Here is a 20,821-nt window from a genome sequence, read left to right as displayed (position 1 = left end):
CAGCTTGCACAGAGCACTAGGGACACAGCTGGAATTAACTGTGGAAAAAGGGTGTGAGGTAAAATAGTGCTTTGGGACTGATGAACTGAACAAGAATTAGGTAACAGTGCCTTACCTGGCAAGTCATCTAAGAGATATCTTGTAGAAAAAGTCTACTTACCCAGCTAGTGAGTGGCCAGCGGATAGAGAAGGTCCATGAGTGCTAACAGGCAGGGTGTATGTCAGGGGGAGGACGTGGGGGGCTGGACTCTAATCAGGTGGTGAACTCAAAGTGTCCTCCCTACTGGAGTTTGCTCAGGGCAGTGCTGAATTTACAGCTGTTGAGTTTCAGTCATTCCTGAGGTGGTAGCTAGTGAATGCTGTGGCTGGGAAGCTCAAAACTATTTTTTATGTCCCTCTAAGGAAAGAAGGAAGAGGCCTGGGCCCAAAACAGTCAAGACCTTTCTCAGGTCAGTCTTAAATTCTTACCTCTGCCCGCAGCTGCTTCTCAAGCCTTGAGGATTTCACTGAGCCAATTTAATGCTGGTGGTCAGACAGTTTAAACCCATTAGCTGCCAGCTATCTGAGTAAATTTTCTCCTCCCAGCCCAGTGCACTAGAAGACTACTCCAACCAAAACTGCAGAGAATTGCCACATTAACCGAACATTTGATAATAACTCTTGTGGCCTGTGTGGTGAGCATTTAAGGGCTGAAGAAAATGCCACTGGCTAGATCACTCTCTATGACCTCTCTTAATGGGCTTCCTCAGTGGGAGGATGAAGACCTACCAGTGGAAGATTTGTTGCTCTTTGAAGTTTCTTGGGAAGTTACCAACAAAGGTTTGTACAACACTCTGAGGAGTCAGCATGGCTCTTTTTATGGAAGTTGGGGGAGGCACGAAGGACTTGGGCATTAAGGACATTAAGGGGATATTGGGGTAGAGCTGGCTGCATGGTTGTATTGGAAGGAACAAATGTGGCATCTGTATGTGACTATGCTTGCTGTGTGTGGGCTGCATCTGTGTGTAGTTGTATGGAATGAGCGTGGTAGAGTCAGGATTTCTCTATGTTTGTGTGTGCACATGATTCACCACCAGGGCTACATAGTTTAAACAAACATCCAAGTGTTATGCCTGGGTGTGCATGCATATAGATATATAGACATTTATTAGTAAATAATTATCTTTTACCTTCCATGCAAATTCACTTGGGAATGTAATGTATGAAAAGCAGCTGTAAAACAGACACCAAATTCAGAGAAGTTTAGGAGTCTCTCAACCTTCTGCAGCACTGTGTAGGAGAGGGAAGAGGACAAATTTGAAAGAAGCATAAATAAACATAGCTGCATTGAAGCCAGCGAACAAAAAGCAGATGTCAATGACCAGCAGCCTTTATGCCAACTGAAACCTTTTTGGACTGGTCTTTGCAAACACGGGTAGTGCCAGATATGGACTTCATGTTTTGTGCATGTGTACAGATTCAAAATCTGCGCAGTGCATACAGTTTTGCGCACAAAGTCCACATTACTCATTATGCAAAGATCTTTCTGCCTCCATTTCTTATTCCCTCATCAAATCATCCCCCTTTCAGCTAGGTGTATTTTACCAAGCAGGAACATGTTTCAGCTTTGTCACAAAAGTGTGTTAGTATGAGTAAATGATTGACCTGTGTGTCTTATTGTCCTGACAGATAAATAAAGAGATTAGTCAGAAGAGGGGATCTGTAATCTGTTAAGATTTTAACCCTAAAGGGGAACTGCGTGTGAGAGGAATAGACAGTTCTAGGATTTATCGCTGTAGTGAAACTGAAATTACTGTTCTGTGGTAGCTTCCGGTATTTAATCTGCACTTCAGTGCAATTTTACTTTGCTCTTATTAGTTTAGTGAGGAGTGTCAATACACAGAGGTAGTCCCGAACTTTTGCACTTTGAATCCTTGTGGGCTTATTTTTCATTAGTTTTAGTCACTCCTTTTTTGAGTTAATCTTCTACTGACAGAACTTGGGCCATGCAGCGTTTACTTTTGCATTATGCATGATGAGTAAGCCACTGGCAACCAGATGGCAGCAGAAAGCTAGCAAATTCAGGTGTTCTTGCTCACATTTCTGAACTCCATGGTATATATATTTTCTGAGTCATCTGGACCCACTGGTTATAGAGATCATACAATATGTTTAAGAAAAAGTAAAACATAATTAGATTTATCTGCCTTTCTGTATATATACAAAATGCTGAGAATCATTTAATCATCCATATAGCTCATACTGACTTATTAGTAGCTGGGTCATTTGATGCATTTATTATTCTAATACATTATGAGATAATATTTACAAGTGAATAAACATTTTTTCCAATTAGTTTAAAAATAAGGTGCCGTTCATTACACCACTTATCAAACCCTTGCATTCAAATGGAGCTGACTCAGCTAATCATAGCAAACAATATCTTCATTAGAACTGGATCTCTGTTCAAATATTCCATTAGCTGACCCTGACTGGAAATATTTATGCAAAAAATTCTTTAATAAGGCCATTTCAGCTTATTTTTCTGTTAAATTCTTGATACTGAAGGCTATTTCTCTATATGTTCCATGCACTTGAACGTCAAAGTCACATGGTGAAATACTGTACCCTGGTGACCTAAGTTTTATAAACAGTTCTTGGAAAATGCTAGGGCACTGTGCTTCTTAGGAGAGAGTGTAGCCAACAAAATGCAGGGAGAGTCATCACAGAAGATATACAGGCTTAGAAAATATTAGCTTACACTGTATTTTTCCTGTCTCCTTCGGCATAAGGAATAATTGTTCATTTGTCTAAATAGCCTGCCACACATAGATTTAATACTGCTACATATTTTAGTGTTTTAGTTTTAATGTTGCTAATATTGAGGGAAATGTAAGCATTAGCTGGGCTTATCGTCTGACAAGTTTGATCATTTAACATGACGGTTTATTACTTCTTTTATGGCAATGAAAAATTGTATCAGTGTAGTTCAGCGTGAAGTTTCTTCACACTGCTAAAGTGGTGTAATGTTGCTGCTGCCTCCAAGAGGGAGTTCAAGGCTTTTTATCAACTTCGGCTATGGGTTCATTTCCTCCATGACTGCTTCTTATTTGTTCCTCCATTTCTCTGTGGCAGTGACAGTTAGACTGAGTATCTTCTTTCCTATTACTCCTCAGGGAGGAACATGCTACCAGAGCTTACAGATGTGTATCTGTTCACACTCTTGTAAGCAGTACCCTTTACAGCTAGCTCTGCTTAGCTGTTTTTTCAACCTCCCAAATATATTCAACTTCATAGCTTGAGGATGATGAAGGGTCCTGCAGATTGGAGTATATCCGATTGTGTAGGGTGGGAAGGTCTTCATGTGCCAGGGTGCTGATGGGGAGAGAGGGTTTACTGTGATTTCCTTGAGCAGGAGATGAGGCTGATCGATGCTGTGGCACTTGATGCAGCTCTAGGGAGGGATGAGTCAGCTGTATGGATTAAATACTCGGAGATCTACAGGTATCTATTATTTCCAGAGTCTCATAACTTCTTTCTCAGCAGCTGGCACAGTGAAAGTGTCTCTGTTTTTTAAGTCTAGTTCATATAACACACGCTCTATCTAGGCAAAGTTTTCTTCTTCGTCATGCTTCCTTTTTATATGGTGTTCTGGTGCTGCCTGTGCTAAGTGACATCTGACGTGTTGGAAAGCACAGGCATTTTGGTTACTCTTCTTTCTTCTTTGTTTACATCCTCTGGCTGGTGCAAGCAAAGACAAGGTAGCTGAAGAAGATAGTGAAAAATAAATTAAAAAAACTAATTTGCAAGTGTGATTCTCCCTCCACCTTCCCCCAAGTCATGTGAAAAGGAATTTTCCACTTAAAACATGAGCACAATGTTGAAATAATCTTGCATTTAAAGTCCACTGCCAGAGATGTGACAAAAGTGCAGTTTGTGATGCAAGATTTTCTCCCTTTATTTGACTTTCTACTGATGGGCAAGTCCCACAATGTGAAGTGGATCTACTGTGTTTCTGCGGCAGAAAGGGAAAAAAGATGAGCCCCAGTGCACTGCCATGCCACATGGTCTGGTGGTAATCATGGGGAAGCTCTGCTTCTTTCACCCTTCCTTTCCCTTTTCTCCTGGACAACATGCTTCAGTAAAACTAGGTGTGGTCATATCTTCCATGCATGTTGCACTGGAGGACTGGTTTTCTTTCCTCTGTAACATGAAGACGGATAAAACTGTAAGGACAGGAGCACAGACCAAGTGGCTACAAGCTTTGTAGATCTTGTGTCCAAAGTTCCAGAGATGGAAGTTGTCAGCAGGGAGCCAGAGGCCATTACTTGCTGCAGCAGTCCTGGAAATTTTCCACAGTGATCTTTTATCTTTGCTCCCTCCTCTTCAACCTCTTTTAAATGTTTTCCCCACTGATAATTGAAGTATTTAATCTGTATAGAGGAGAAGTCTAATCTGTAAATTGCCGTAACAGTTAGTTATATAGGGTAGTGGGTTTTCTGATACATTAATGGGAAGGGGCTGCAAACTTTCAAAATTTGGTCTGTGCTCTATAAAGATGCCTTTAAAGTGACTCCATGGATACTCAGATCAGTATCTCCTTCTGCTGTACTTCTTAACACCTTTTAGATAGAAAGTAGAACAGTGCTTAAAAATGCTGGGCAGGTGGCCAGTTTGTATCATCATTCAGCTGTGGACAGATTAGCTCAAGAGTCACTGGTAGATGAATTAAATATTTTTTGCCATCCCTACTGGAATGAAGACTCTACTAAAAACAAACCTTGTTTCAGGTCCCCACGGAGCAGAGCTCTGTATATAGTTTCTCTGGTGAAAATCTGTCCCTTAGAAATTAAATCCTGTATTCTCTGAAGTCAGTAAGACCAGAACTTCAGCCCCTCTGTGTTAAATATCTTTCCATGATGAAAGTTGCTTGGGAGATGGTGAACACTGGAGTCTGTGACACACGAGAGCTAGCACACTTTAGGGATTGAGAATATGTTACCATCTCTCTTATATAATTATATAAGATACTCTTGTTATATCTATGTATCTATCATATGTATGGATAGACTGGTATGTATATATGTATGGATATATATATGTATATATAAAAAAGAAAAAACATATTCTCATAGGAAACTTAACATAAGCACCGCATCAAAGCCCTTTGCATTTTTACAGTCTGGTGGCATGCCAGCATCAAAGCAACCTCAAATGCAGTCCTTTTTATTCGGGGTGATGCACATAGGAATAGCTTCTGTATTGTGGCCATCTGTCATAAATTTCAGTGTTTCAGCGTTATTACAAAATATATTTGGAGTGCCAGAATTTCAAAGAATATGGAGAACTTTTATCTTCTGATGAGTCCTAGCCACAAAAAGTAGCCAAAAATACATGAAAAGCATCTGCTATCTGAAGAGGCAGTGTATTTTTCACTTGACATATTGTACCCTAAAAATAGTGCCCAGATACACAAATAAATAAATAAATAAATGAATAAATAAATAAAAATCCAACCAAACATTAGAAGAAATGAGTTCATGCCTAGTTTTATCACGTCTGTAGATCAGAGATACATTAGGATGGGAAGGGGGGGGTGGGGGAATTGGGGGGAGAATAGCTGATATAACTAGTAATTGCAGCAGTAAAGTCAGTTTGAATCCTGAGCCTGGGATCCACTTCCCTCTTGGGTTGCACCCAGGAAAGTATCTTCAGAGTGGCCTGGTGAGGCTGTGGCAAAGCAGCTGAAGTGCCCTGGGAACAGCTTGATCCTCTGCCTCTGTAGCATAGGTGTGTGGGGAAGAGCTCCTGCATGGTCCTGGGGGTGGTTCTGGAGGTCGCCACTTATCTCCATCTCAGTTGCAAAGCTTCTCTTTCTGCCTCTCTACTTCCTTTTTGGTTTCTGTGGCTGCTTGCCTCTCTCCCTCCACAATGTGGGGTGGGTGGGAGAGCAAGTAAAATGAATGGTGGGTATTTCTGGCAGCTTTGAGAAGTTTTGGCAATTCATGCTCAAAGGGTCCTACCTCCAGAAGCCATTTTTTAGTAATGCAGTTCCTGTGTATTCCTGCAAGTTGCGGCCACATCTCATCAGGTGACAAAAAGCATTTGCCATGAGTCTTTGCATATAATAGCTTGCAAAAGAAAGAGCATGTCTTCTGCAGGGTTAGATCTTGCACAAAGATCTCCAGTTGCACAATGACGTTTCCACTTCTGCCTAATGCTGTCCTCAGTAGTGATACAGTATGGGGAGACTGTTCTTGACTCATAGGCCTTTTATTTATTTAGATAGATCTGATGTCTGTCTTTGAAGGCTCCAACTACTGCTTGGATTTTAAATATGCAGCAGAAGTAATGCACCAGGACTGAAAGAAGTAAATGCCTAGTGAAATGCAGATAAATTTTCAGATAAATTTATAGTAATGGCAAAGTATATGAAAATATTCAAACTTTAAAAAATAATTCTATGAAATATTTTCTGAGCAGATATTTTGTTTTCATCTACTTTCTAGAGAGGTCACAAAAAAAAAAAAAAAAAAAAAAAGTAAGACTTTGTTAAATAGACAAAGTCCTTATTTCCCAAACATTTTAGTTCTCCTATCCATGCCATTTTATTTTTCCCTGGGAAAAAAAAAAAAAAAAAAAAAAGAGTGGATGGAAATAAATGGGGAGAAAGATTTGTTGTTAATTTCTTTTTTAACTTGATTCCATTTTTCTGGCAGAAAAGTTAAAAATAAATTTTAAAAAGAAATAATAGAAATATGTTTATTTCAAGGACATTTTAAAACTATCAGAACTTAAAATATTGAATAAAACATTTTGATGGAGATCAAAACACTATATTAGCTCTTTATCGACATTTTACTGGTAATGCTCCATGTTTACAATGTTTATTTATGATCTGAACCAGTTCTGTGGATCTGATGTCTCCTGATACTGCATCTATTTTTTATCTTGTTTTTCATTGTTTGTTTTAAAACCTGTTTCAGATAATAAAACTTCAGAGGCTGAATACAGAAACTTAAAATGTTATGAGATTTTCATATATCCTTGTTGTTTGGAAAGGTTTTCTTTCTACAATATGACCTTAAAACATCTGATTGAGTAAGAATCAGGAGGTTTACCAAATTGTTGGAAATAATTTGAGAATTCTGTTATGGTTTGCATGTTTACTTTCAGCTAAAATCTTACTTAGTAGAATGTGTAATAGGTGGCTTCCTAACAGGGGTATTTCCAGTGAATTCTAAATAACCTCACAGATGTAAGCCATCTCTTCACGATATATAATATATTCCTTGAATTTGTTTTGGGAAAGAGTAATTTCTAAAGTCAACACGTTATTCTAGACATTGTTCTTTTCTTCTCAAGATGTCTTTTTTAAGTTCTGCCTAACCCTTTCAATATATATAGTTTTACTTGCCCACTTCTCCCTGTGAATTAAAGCTTACACAAAGATGTCCCTTGTGAGCCATAGTGCTACGGTAAGTAAAGACAAAAGCAAGTTTGGGGACGAGGTAAACCAGAGGTTCTATTGCAGCTATCTTCTGAAGAGTTTTCACAGTTTATAAAATTTATTCTTTTGGTTTATCCTAAGTACTTTTTGTTGCATTTCAGGCAAAACAGTGCCCTGAAATGTTTTTTACAGTGTTGTGCAATAAACTACAGTGTTAGACCACAACATACTCTCCACTTTTTTTGCTCAGAATAGGCCTTCCATACATCTTCAGCAGGACATGCTTTAGGACAGAGAGTGATGCTAAGCAAAACCTTACGAAAAGGAACCCTCAGCTGTTGGCTTTACCTAATGAAGTCCCAGACTCTGTTCAGCTCCTGCACCGTAGCTTTATCATTACTCTTTCAAAAGCAGTATCTGTGGAAACTCAGCTGCCTTGCTGATTGCAGTGTTGAATGCCTTGCAGTGTGGAAGAGGCTGCTCTTCACTCTTGTGCTGGTGGGGAAAGAGCCCTGCACCACTCTTGTCATACATGGCTTTATCATGTTATCTAGGATCTTTCTTTGTGCAAATAGATATATCCTTTTTTCCCTGGGGTCACCAGGCACAAAAATCTTCCCTTATTATAAGCCCAGTATTTCTGCCAGTTAAAACCAACTAGTTTCATGACTGAGATTTCTACCAACACCATTATTTATCTGCATTAAAGCATCCTGTGTTCATGTAATGCATTTACCATCCTGTAAGGACAGCATTTGTGTCATTATAACTGCATCACATCGTGAGTTGAAACTTATGATTTGTCTCATGTCATTAGAAGTGTGTTTACATGAATATAAGGTATTCAAGTAGTCTCTCAGCCTGTGAGCAGAGGAATTTGGAGGGAATATATGGTGTCACTTTCCTAAAATTTCTCTAAATCCCCGTCCAGAGCAGTCATGGTAGAGCGTGATGATTATGAGTTAGTTTCTTAGATTTCTGGTCCTAATGAAGTGTAGAAGAATCTGATGCATAGATTTCCTTCTGAAGTTCCACATGTCTATCATGTGAAACTCCTCAGCTATGGGATAGACTTAAGAACATATACCTATGACAGTCACATCTTCTTAGATCTTGAGTTACTATGTATGGTAATAATTTATAGTTCTTTATAGTTCTACTTAGCAAGCTGGTAGATCGGGACTATTTGTTTTCATTTGTAAAGTAGCTAGAACTCTGAGACACCTTGGCATATAAAAAAAAAAAAAAGTAAGACTTGGGACACTTCAAGCATTTCAAGCATTCAGAACAAATGGAATACTTGTAAAGAAAAAGATTGTAAGTGCAAAATTTCTTTTATAGGAGCAAAATTAAAAAATAAAACAACAACAACAAACAAAACAAAACAAACAAACAAACAAAACCACACCATATCTCTGGCTGCTGAGTTTCTTTGAGCTAAAAGATACCAAGCTTGACAGGCTTTCTGCAGTTCTCAGATGATACAGTGTAATTAGTCTGGGAACTAATCTCCCAAAGTGCTGAGCAACTTCATCTGCTCTGCTGTAAATGGTGGTTATATGGGCCAGATTTTTAAGGAGACTCAGGTAACCTGTGAAGATTTTATTGCCATGTGCAATTGGATGTGGTGCATCTGCACCTCTGAATACTCAAGTACCTTTTAAAAGTAATTCTGGAGTGCCTGCTGTCAGTCACTGGCAATTTACAGTGCAGACTCCTTATGTATTTTGATGACTACTGAAAATCATAACACACTCTTCATGCCTGCAGTATTACTATACATTTCTAGATTCAGTGGAGGATGACATTTTGAAGTAGGAACCCTAATTCTTTTCCTGTCATTCCTGGGTCTGGAAACTTTGTTTGCTTTCATATACTTGCTGTGTTTCATTTGCCTTACCCTGTTTGAAAATCATCAGAGCTGTGCCAAACATTTCTGATATATAGCAGTGGCCTAGCCTCTTCTCTTCTCTTGCTGTCTTCTTGAAGGATCTAAGCAGTCACTGTTGTTCTGTATTTGTGGTGGAGGAAAAGGCCTATGCCTGCCACCACAGGTCCTGTAACAAAGGTGGGTTGCAAGGCTGCCCTGTCACTGCATGGCTTACAGGGACAGAGGTGGAAAACAGGGAGGGAAGAGCAGCTAGTTGACTCTTCCATACTGTGTTCAAGACTAGATAGATCTGTATTTACTCATCAGGGGATGTTGCAGTCCCATTCTCTTACATATTTAATACAGCACTTATTTTTAAAATAGACTATACTTTGGTGGAAGGTGCTGCACACATTTATATTGGCACTGTAGGCTACACTTGTTTCAATTTTAACAATTTTAGATTGGTGATAGAACATGAAACCTCTTGCTTTGAGGATTTGGGGTTAAATCTATTTTCATGGCCAGTAGTCAATGAAATTCATCTCTCCTTCTACTTCTCTCAGTGATTTGTGTGTAGTGCCAGCTCAGTTGTTACCACATGTACATGTACTTCCTCGTCACAAAGAATGTGGTTGAAAAGGATAACTTCTGCAACAGAAGAAGCAGCAGGCTGCACTTGGGATGCAGTATAATTAAGATTTGGCATGTGAAAGTGGAAGCAGGAACCTCAGGATTTGAATTCCATAGTCTGAATGTAAAGACTTCAAGACCTGAAGGGGGAGGGGGGGCAACATAAAAGAACATATTGGATGAATATTTGTGGTGTGACTACATGTATTAACACATGAAAGAAATTTAAAAAATAAAAAGACCACAGACTTAGATAAAAGTAGTGGTTAAGACTAGAAAGCATCCGTTTGTGATTAGAGGAGGATTTGAGGGAACCCATATGCCATCACCCAGAATTAAGCAAAGTGTTAGATTGCCATTCAAGAATTACTTGTGGTCTGCAATCAGTGCATACTCCTGAACTGAGTGGTGAAGTTCTGGTCCCAACAGACTGAATTCCGATTTATTTGAGTCTAGGTTTCACTTAAACTCTGAATGTGTGAACTGGCTTAACTAGTAGAATATCTGACCCCCAGGTTGGTTGGCGCTTATTCCAGAGCTTCGTGGCCCGTGCCCATTTCTAATTTTTGTTCTTTGTCATCTTCTTTTGCAGTGGGAGGCATTTACACTGTGATCCAGACAAAAGCCAAAATTACAGCAGATGAATGGGGTGAAAACTATTTTCTGATTGGTCCCTATTTTGAGCACAATGTGAAGACTCAGGTGGAAGCATGTGAGCCTCCAAACCCAGCAGTTAAGAAGGCAATGGACATCATGAAAAGCCAAGGGTGTCAGGTAAATCAGATGTGCTACTGCTTCCCAGGGCAACTAAGCTGACTCTGAGGAGATTAGTTTTGGTTAATGCTCTCGTTATTCCACTTGACACAGCAGTCCTGGTCAATGTCACAATGGGAAAGGCTCAGATTCTACTATTAGAACAGCAAAGTCAATTCATTAAAGGTTATTTTTGAGGAGGAACTGGTTTATCCAATTACAGGTTTTAACAGTCATTTATCTGGAAGACTACTTAACTGGATTAATGACTTACTTCTCCAGCCTCTAAATGCAGTGAGATTTTACTAGATATAATACAACCTTACTTTGACTGAACCCTTATATTACCTTTGGCATTCTTGTGCTGTTGCAGAAAGAGAAAAGCATTTCATCATCTCACAATTTTTCTTAGGTAGCACTATTCTGAGTTGAAAGAGAGAAGTGGACAAAACACAGGCAGACTTGAGAAAAGCACCCAACTGATAATATTGGGGTTAGATCTATTGCATGTTGCCTCTGATACTTACAGAGGGATGACTCTGCAAGCTGTGTAATAGTCCTTTGCTTGGAAAATAGCAAAAGGCTTGTGGGGCAGATTAATTGCAGTTATATATATGCTTCATGCTGCTCCAGCATACATTCAGTTTAATCAGCCAACTCTGCCAGTCTAACATGTACATTGTGCTGCTGGAGTATTCATATATAGCAGCAGATCTGTCCCAGGTACGTCAAGTACAGCTTTGATCCCTAATAATGACGCTTTAGTTTCCAGGAGCTGCGCTTATCCTATTAACATTTGTGACTGGATTTTGCTTATGTATCACAATGGATCCCTTTAAACTAGGGGACCTAAGAATGCTTCCAAACTTTTCTGGTCAGGTGTGTTCCTTGCTGCAACCTGACTCCATATTTAGATAAAACCAGGGTTCAAAAAGACTCCCTACACCTTTGACCTCATTTTCCTGAATAAGAAACCTGAATAGCCTGTAATAAGTATACAGAGAGCTGAGCGTCCTTCACACACTTGTCTTTGTTACAGCCTGTAGTTTTTGTGCAAATGGATCTAAGAATTTTCATCTCATTGTTTTTAAGACCTGTCCTCTATCCAGCCTGTTCTGCATCAGGCCTGGGTTCCCTGGAGGTCACAGAGGTTGGTGAATGAAAAGAGATTGAACAGCAGCATAAAAGAGTCATCTGAGTGGGGTACAGAGTATAAACTGCACTAGCCTACCTATAGTACCTCATTCTCTGCAGATAATATGCCTCTGCTGCTGTAGCCATTTTGGTTCAGAAGAATTAAGGTAAAATAATTTGACTGTGCAGACTGTAGCATGTATCCAGCTGTGTATTGTGGCCTTGTGACAGTTCAGTCTATTCTCCTTGTTGGGCAGGTAGGTTATATCACTGGAGTTAAAATTCTGTTAGAGATATTTAACTGTACTGATGCAGATAGTGCAGGAAAGCTGTTCTTTGGGGGGCTGACATGTATTTACGTATTCTGATGCTTTCTGATTGTTCCTTCCACTCTGCCAAAGGGCACCAACTGCACCATGTGGGCAGAATGAGGAAATGTAATGTAGTTTCCTTTTACCCCTGCCTTTGGTAACATATAACTCCACGTATTTTGCAAAGAAAACCACAAATCTTGGGTATGTAGGACTATGATCATATTCCTTATGTAAAATATTTAAGATTTGATGGATAAAAACACTTACGGAAATTGTTTTTTACATTCACTTTAACATTTAATTCTTATATCCTTGCCTCTTTCCTGTAGGTCTTTTTTGGAAGATGGCTGATAGAAGGCAGTCCATATGTCTTGTTGTTTGATATAGGATCAGCAGCCTGGAATTTGGATAGATGGAAAGGTGAATTTTGGGATGTTAGCAACATTGGGATCCCTTTTCATGACCGAGAAGCCAATGATGCTGTGATTTTTGGATCATTAACAGCCTGTTTTTTAAAAGAGGTACAGTTTTTAAATCTAGAGTTTTTAAATCCTTTGGTTTTGTCAGCAAGGCAGAAGAACTTTAGGATGTAATTTCTATTCTTCCTCCAGTTTGAAAATTATGTTTTTTAAAAAGTGAATGCATGATCTAGATAAAGTTTGGATTTATAACTTAACACTTTATTTTTCCATGGGGATCCCAATATGAAATGTGCTGTGTCTTTACTGTCACTTCTCCCTCTGTTTCTTCTCAACTCCTTTGTCACTGGATGCTCTTACAGGTAAGACCTCAAACTCTCTTTTCCTCTCCTACCATAGCCAAGTTGTCACATTCACAAACTGTCCTTGAAGCCAGTAAGCAATGTGTCTCTCAGCTGCTAGATTCTGCCTTGCAGAAGTGATACAGACAGAATGACAGCACTGTGACTTCACGTTACTCTGCCACAGTCCACCCGAAGACAGGAAACTGTCAGTCTGCAGAATCATCTCTGTCACAGGTGCTCATGATTTCCTTATCCAATGAGAGATTAAACAGCAGAAAAGTAAGTCGAAAGAATAGAGACTGTCCTTGCCTGAGAGCTGCCCAACACTCAAGGAAGGATACTGTTCTGAGGCACATGTGCTTTGTGGTCTAAGGATTAGGGATGATTGGAATCAAGACACATGACCATTTAAAATACTGTACTATTTTGTCATATGAAAGAAAGAAAGCACACAGAAGAAGGCATGAAAAAACATTTCTGAGGTTGTGATGATGAGCAGGATAATGTGTGTTTAATATGTGTTCTTTCTAATTGTTTTCAGCTTTCCTCTCAGTTTGATGACAAGCCCAACATAATTGCTCACTTCCATGAATGGCAGGCAGGAGTGGGTTTAATACTGTCTCGATCTCAGAAACTTCCTGTTGCCACAATTTTTACTACCCATGCCACTCTTCTTGGGAGATACCTGTGTGCAGCCAGTATAGATTTTTACAACAACCTTGACCAGGTAAGAGATATTTTACTCATTCCTTCTTTTTTCAGCTAATCAGTTCCTGATTCCTTTTCTGTTTACTGCATTACACTATGTATTGTACATTTTTGTCTTGTGTTATCACTTATGATTGAACAAATTCAGGATTGCACAGCAGAGTGAGAGATAGATCATCAGTTCCAGGGCAAAAGAAATGTACAGACTGCCCAGAGAACTTGTGGATGACCCACCCTGCAGGTGTTCAAGGCCAGGTTGGATGGGACCTTGGGCAACCTGGTCTGGTGGGAGTTGTCCCTGCCCTTCCAACCCAAGACACCCTATGATTCCATGAATCTATGAAATGGTAAGACCCTGTGGTGTCTAGGTCCAAGTACCTTTGTCTCTGTGCCATCTGTCAAGTCCTAAATCTCAGTGAAGCCTAGAATACTTGTGCGCCCGTCAGTTAACTTTGGTTACCAGACTTACACTGCTGAGTACTGAAACTTACTCAGCCTTCAGACAAGTCAGTGGCTTGGTTCATTCTGCTAATATATGAAGTAATATTGTAAGAGTATGGGTTTGCCAACAGAGATTCTTAACCTTCTTTTCAATGATTTGAGGCATTTTCAAAAGCCAGGGAAGAGTTATAGGGCCAGATATCACCACAAGTCAAGTGCCGTTGAGAATCTTCCCCTTCTTGTTCAGGAAAGGCAATCAACTCAAGTAATGTATGCTACCTTTTGTGAGTTAGTTAGCACAGTGAGTAACCAGTAAATGTAAAACCCAATCAGCTGTACTCAGGCGCAGCCTAACAGCACTCTTTCTTTAATGAAAATAGTGAGTACCTCTCCTCTTGCTGAAATTACCCTGGAATAGCATTAAATGTTTTTGTTTGTTTGTTTCCTTTCCCTAGCCTACTTCTCCCTAGCCTACTTTTCCCTAGCCTAATTCTCCCAAGTCATTAGAAGTCCTTCTACTTTCAAACTTTCCATGTTAGGCTTTGTTTGTAACTGACAAATGTAGGAAGCATTTTCTGAGTTCAAAAGACCCACATCTGCTTCTGGGAATTCTTGCATGTTGTCTAGTGGTTTTGGTTTTCGCTGTTCTCTTTCCACTAAAAGCATAACATAAACAAACATTTCAAGGACTTAGATGTCTTTAGTACTGCCTTCAGAAGAGTTACATTACATAGAATCATAGAATCATAGAATATCCTGAGTTGGAAGGGACCCTTAAGGATCATCAAGTCCAACTCTTGACACCGCACAGGTCTACCCAAAAGTTCAGACCATGTGACTAAGTGCACAGTCCAATCTCTTCTTAAACTCAGACAGGCTCGGTGCAGTGACCACTTCCCTGGGGAGCCTGTTCCAGTGTGCAACCACTCTCTCTGTGAAGAACCCCCTCTTGATGTCAAGCCTAAACTTCCCCTGCCTCAGCTTAACCCCGTTCCCGCGGGTCCTGTCGCTGGTGTTAATGGAGAAAAGGTCTCCTGCCTCTCGACACCCCCTTACGAGGAAGTTGTAGACTGCGATGAGGTCTCCCCTCAGCCTCCTCTTCTCCAGGCTGAACAGGCCCAGTGCCCTCAGCCGTTCCTCGTACGTCTTCCCCTCCAGGCCTTTCACCATCTTCGTAGCCCTCCTCTGGACACTCTCCAACAGTTTCATGTCCTTTTTATACTGTGGTGCCCAGAACTGCACACAGTACTCGAGGTGAGGCTGCACCAGCGCAGAGTAGAGCGGGACAATCACCTCCCTCGACCTACTAGCGATGCCGTGCTTGATGCACCCCAGGACACGGTTGGCCCTCCTGGCTGCCAGGGCACACTGCTGGCTCATATTCAACTTGCTGTCTACCACGACCCCCAGATCCCTCTCTTCTAGGCTGCTCTCCAGCGTCTCATCGCCCAGTCTGTACGTGCAGCCAGGGTTTCCCCGTCCCAGGTGCAGGACCCGGCACTTGCTCTTATTGAACTTCATGCGGTTGGCGATCGCCCAGCTCTCCAACCTATCCAGATCCCTCTGCAAGGCCTTTCCACCCTCATCCGAGTACACAACTCCTCCAAGTTTGGTGTCATCAGCAAACTTGCTCAAAATACCTTCTATTCCTACATCCAGATCGTTTATAAAAATATTGAAAAGTACCGGCCCTAAAATGGAGCCTTGAGGGACCCCACTGGTGACCGCCCGCCAGCCTGACGCAGCCCCATTCACCATAACCCTTTGGGCCCTGCCCGTTAGCCAATTGCTCACCCATCGTATGATGTTTTTATTTAGCTGTATGGTGGACATTTTGTCCAGTAGGATCCTATGGGAAACCGTGTCAAAAGCCTTGCTGAAGTCCAAAAAAATCACATCAGCTGGTTTCCCTTGGTCCACCATACGGGTGATCTTATCATAAAAGGAAATCAGGTTAGTTAGGCAGGACCTACCCTTCACAAACCCATGCTGGCTGGGACCAATGACTGCTTTGTCCCCCAGGTGCGCCTCAATACGTTCGAGAACCATCTTCTCCATGATTTTACCAGGCACTGACGTGAGACTGACAGGCCTGTAATTGCTAGGGTCTTCTTTCTGACCCTTCTTGAAAATCGGCACAACATTTGCCAGCTTCCAGTCTACCGGGACCTCTCCAGACTCCCAGGATAGTTGAAAAATAATTGAGAGAGGTTCCGCGATGACGTCCGCCAGCTCTTTCAGCACCCGGGGATGAATCCCATCCGGACCCATGGACTTGTAGGGATCCAGGTGGAGTAGCAAATCCCGCACACGTTCAGGGTCGGTTGGGAGTTTGTCATCCCCACCGTCCCGGTCCTCCAGCTCAGGGCACCCTGGGTCCCGAAGCCCATCATTGAAGACAGAGGCAAAGAAGGCGTTAAGCGTCTCTGCTTTGCCTATGTCATCGTCTGTGAGGAGACCTTCCCTATCAAGGAGCGGCCCTATGTATTCTTTAGTTCTCCTTTTTCCATTCACATATCTAAAAAAACCCTTTTTATTATCTCTCACAGACACAGCCAGCTTCAACTCTAGGTGTGCTTTAGCCACACGAATTTTCTTCCTACAAACACGAACAGCATCCCTGTATTCTTTCCACATGATCTGAGATTTTTGATGTGGTTACAGACAAATTGAGTATAAGAGCTTTTTTTCATTCTACTGTGAATTGAGGGTAGCAGTAGTTAAAAGGCTACATCAACTGCCTTATTTACTGTCAATGCATTTCTTTGGCTAGAATCAGTGAAGAAAATGAATTTATGAATTTATTGGTAACGTATTTAATGTTCATTCCACAGTGTGTCAAGCTTCAGTGTCTCCCAAAGACAAAGCCCAAACAGTGGTGTGCTACTGTCCTTATTCAGGAGCGCAGAGTATGCTGCCATTCCCTTGTACTGAAAGGAAGCAGGCACTCACCTTACTTGTCTTCCCACCTTCCTAAAGGCAACTACTAAATCACACGAGGAGTGAAACTGTCTCTACTCATTTACAGATATGCATGCAGGGGTGCAGCATGGTAATATGTTAGGGGAATTCTCTCTGCCCGGTCAGTGCAAGGCAAATATCCTCTTATTACCATCTGTCTCCTTCTATCACGTAAGAAAACTAGTCCCATAAATTAGATATTATTGCTAGGTGCGTTAATGAGGCAGCATGAATAACCCAGTCATGCTGTCATATGCATATTTCAGGAGTCTAGATGTTCCTACTCCCTTGTATTCCCACTTTATGTATACATGCAAAATCTAGCTTTCAGTCTCATTACATTACTTTTCTCTGGACAGCAAGATTGAAATAACTAAGATCATGTAGTTTCAGGTTTAGCACTTGAGAAATTGGGGACTGTTTTGCAGAAACGTTATTAATTCACCCTTGTATTCTTAAATGCAATTTGTTAGTGAGGAAGTCACAGTTTAAAAAAAAATAAAAAGGTATTTAAAATGAAAATTAGAATAATAATAAAAAAAAGAATGCTAATAGTTTAACGAACTGAAGCTAAATATACTGTGTCAGAAAATTCTCTTCCTTTTGTAGAGGATGTTCTAAAAAAGTATATGCTTTGTTTTGTATTCTGTTCTATCTGGTGATCTACAAGAAGCCTCACAAAATAGTCTGCTTTTCAAAAAAGCAACTTTTTTTTCTTCATGATGACTCTGGGGGCCTTAACCTTGTCTGAGTACTTGAAAGAAAGTCATGAACTTGCATCTGAGCAGATGTACAGATTTTAGTATATTTATATACCAGTCCCAGTATTAGGATTTTTTTTTTTTTTTTACTGTTCACACATGACATGATTGACTTTATGTGGTAAGTTACTGTGCATTCTGCTGCAAATCTTCACAAATCTCACTGGTAACTATCAGCTATGTGATAATGTTATGCTCTCTATGTAGAGATTGACATTTAAATATATTATTAATACAAGAAATGATGCCAAGCTGTTACACTACTGTTTCACACACTTAAAAGGTGCTAAAGCTCTTCCTGACAAAGTTAACATGTAGTAAGAGATCAGATATCTTAATGAGGGTTCCTTTGTCTGTAAAAAGGTCAACCTGGCCCAAAAGCTGGTTGAGAAACATTAGAGGTTGATCTAGAGTGCAGCAATTAAATGGTACAGATAGGCAATTCTTCAGAGGCTGTTCTTGCTGCTGTCTTCTAGTAGTGAACTATTAAGGTAAAACAAGTGATTTGTCCAGTGATGAAGATTCTCCAGGGCTTCCTAATTTTTAACCTTTGGATGAGACAATATGCTTTTAGCTCATGGGAACTTACCTGAGAATTATAATAGCTTTTTTTTTTTTTTTCTGTTTTGGTGCCATTGCATAATTTTCTTTAAGGCATAAGAATAAACTTTAAGTTCTCACTTTTGTTCAGCTTTTCATGTTTAGAATATATTTTCCACCAGCTTTAAGCACAGCAGCTGAGAGAGGTGGGAAAGAAACAACTGTGGTATGTGCTGTGCCACATATCACAGAGAAGTCATTGCAGCACCGAAGGAAAAGGTATGGCCTAGCTGTGCTTGGAGAGTATTGAGCATAAATAGCCCCTGCAAAGAAAAGAGGAAACCTCATGTTCCCTTTTCTAGTCCTCAACAGAAAAGCTGGGTTTGAATGCATGCTAGAGAGAGCTGTACTTTGGTCGGTGAGGCTGCTCTGCTGCAATGTTCAAGAAGAATTTAACAGTGGAGATTTTTCATGATACCGTGGTGGTTAGATGCATGAGTAAAGATACTTCCCAGCAACTTCAAAATCTTCACTCTCCCTCTCCCTCCCTTGCTACTTTTACAGTGCCCTAGATGTGTGTGATCAGCCTGTTCTTCGTCACTATAGTATCTCCTGCTAGCCCTGACACCAGCTCACTCCCTGCGTTTCCTCCACTGTCCACCAGCCTTGCTGTCTTTGTGCACATGCATGCAAACACATGTGCACACATATGCATTCAGCACTCTTTCACTTCAGTGATATTACACCCCTGTAAACAGGCACTGTGAGAAGATACAAGCTGAGTTGAAAAATCTCTTTTAAAAATGTGGAGGACTACTGATAATTATTTTCCTTCTCCAGATTCTACAGTGGAAAAAATACCTCTTTGATTCACCTTTCTAAGCTCAGTATGTGCCAATTAGCACAAGTATAGAAGGCACAATTGTATTCTCTGAAGTAAGCCAGCAAGGTCAGTAGCTTTAGACCAGAGAATACTTGGGCCCAAGACCCAGCCTGCTTGGAGTAAACATCGGTATCAACGATCATTCAAAGGGCTGTACAATGCGGGCTGGCTGACATTTTCTCTAGCATTCCTATGAACAAACAATTCAAATCACCAGTCCCTGCCAGATGATAAAAGTTGAAGGGAAGGCTCCATGTAATCTTCTGATAGCCCTTACAAACACTAGATCCATAAAAACTTGGCCTTCATTCTTACTGGTCTTTTGGTGAAAAATTAAGCATCAATTAGTGAAGGGTTGCCATGCTGTGATGCATGATTCTTTAGAGACTCCTGAAATCACAAAGGGGCCTTAGGTGTCATAGGGCCACCAAAACTGTGTGGTTAAGGGGTTGTGTTGTCAGTCTGAGCTGTACTAAGCCATTTTCAGGTTTTGGGAACTTGAGTGAGTTTACCAATTGGTTCAAATACTGTTTGCACTGATGTTATGAATTGATGTTATGGATAGCAACTGGACCTGACTGGGTCTAAGGAGAGAGAAAGCTGTTCAGCCTCATGGCTGTCACATATCTCAGAAGTGTACCGCAAAATGGCTGGAACAAAGAAGGAGCTGAAAATGTATTCAACCTAGTAAATTAGAACTGTAGGTTGCTGGAAGCTAGGAGAGTGCACTATAGAAGTAAGACCATAATGTCTGACTTCTGACTTCCTGAGCCATCTGCTATTTACCTCAGTCAGAGACAGGATCCTGGTTCTCATACAGCATCACTGTATGACAGTGTACAGTTTTTCTATTCTTACAGACTTAGTTCGTCTAGACTGGGAGAAATTCAGCTGATCCTGCTCCAGTGGAAAATTGGGTGTTAAACCCTCAACTGTGGGCACAGGAGCATAGTGTATACTAGAAGGAACACTGTTGTGTCTTCAGCAGGATTTAACAAGAAACAGTTTGTCTGAGCCAGGGACCCCTGAGGCATTAACCCTACCTATATCAGCTAATCAGTGTATGTTTTAGTTCCTTGACTCACATTTAAGTCACTGTGATTCTGAAGGAAGGGAGGGAGGGAAAGCAGAAAGAACAAAACAGAAGCTGACTTGCATGGTAACTGGTAGTGTGTGATATTTCTATTTACCTTTAAGCATCTGAAGAACCCTGGATAAACAGATGGGTCAGGGACTGCTAACTCCACCTGCAGGTTACTGCCTTGAACTCTTCCAAAGTCAACACTTCCTAATTTCAACAGCAGAGCATATTATGAGCCTCATTCTGAATGAGGTCTCTTCCAACCTAGAAATTCTGTGATTCTGTGATTCTGTGAGATAGTATCATAGATTTAGCTAGCTTGAAAAGTTTTGCAGATCTAAGTAGTCCAACCAGGAATGCATGGAATTTTTTCCCTTTGTCCCATGTCAAGTGTAGCTTTTACACTAGTGAAAGTAAAGATTTGTTTGTTGCTAGGATAAAAGTTTTGTGATAAACTTCTGAGCCTATAAAGCCTTTTTTCTCTTCAGGAGCAACTGACTTCTCAGCTGAAGATCAAGCATGTCAATCTTTTATTGCTTTCCACACTAAG

General features: G+C 40.6%; 1 protein-coding gene across 3 annotated transcripts in view; it reads left to right on the top strand.

The window, feature by feature from the left end:
- Positions 1-284: 284 nt before the first annotated feature.
- GYS2 (glycogen synthase 2) overlaps positions 285-20,821 on the top strand; it is a 51,146-nt gene continuing 30,609 nt past the window's right edge. Inside the window, exons 1-5 of one of the 3 annotated variants that reach the window (XM_013102945.5) lie at positions 291-449; positions 586-819; positions 10,525-10,706; positions 12,463-12,654; positions 13,438-13,623. In XM_013102945.5, coding sequence (XP_012958399.1) covers positions 699-819; positions 10,525-10,706; positions 12,463-12,654; positions 13,438-13,623 — 681 coding nt within the window. In that variant the 5' untranslated portion in view covers positions 291-449; positions 586-698. Of the gene's footprint in view, positions 820-10,524; positions 10,707-12,462; positions 12,655-13,437; positions 13,624-20,821 lie in introns of all 3 variants that reach the window. The other 2 variants (XM_013102946.5, XM_013102947.5) reach the window with 2 other exon arrangements.

Source organism: Anas platyrhynchos, chromosome 1 (genome assembly GCF_047663525.1).
Source record: "Anas platyrhynchos isolate ZD024472 breed Pekin duck chromosome 1, IASCAAS_PekinDuck_T2T, whole genome shotgun sequence".
Lineage (NCBI taxonomy): Eukaryota > Metazoa > Chordata > Aves > Anseriformes > Anatidae > Anas > Anas platyrhynchos.
The sequence above is the reverse complement of the archived record's forward strand: the minus strand, read 5'-3'. Positions and strand labels throughout refer to the sequence as shown.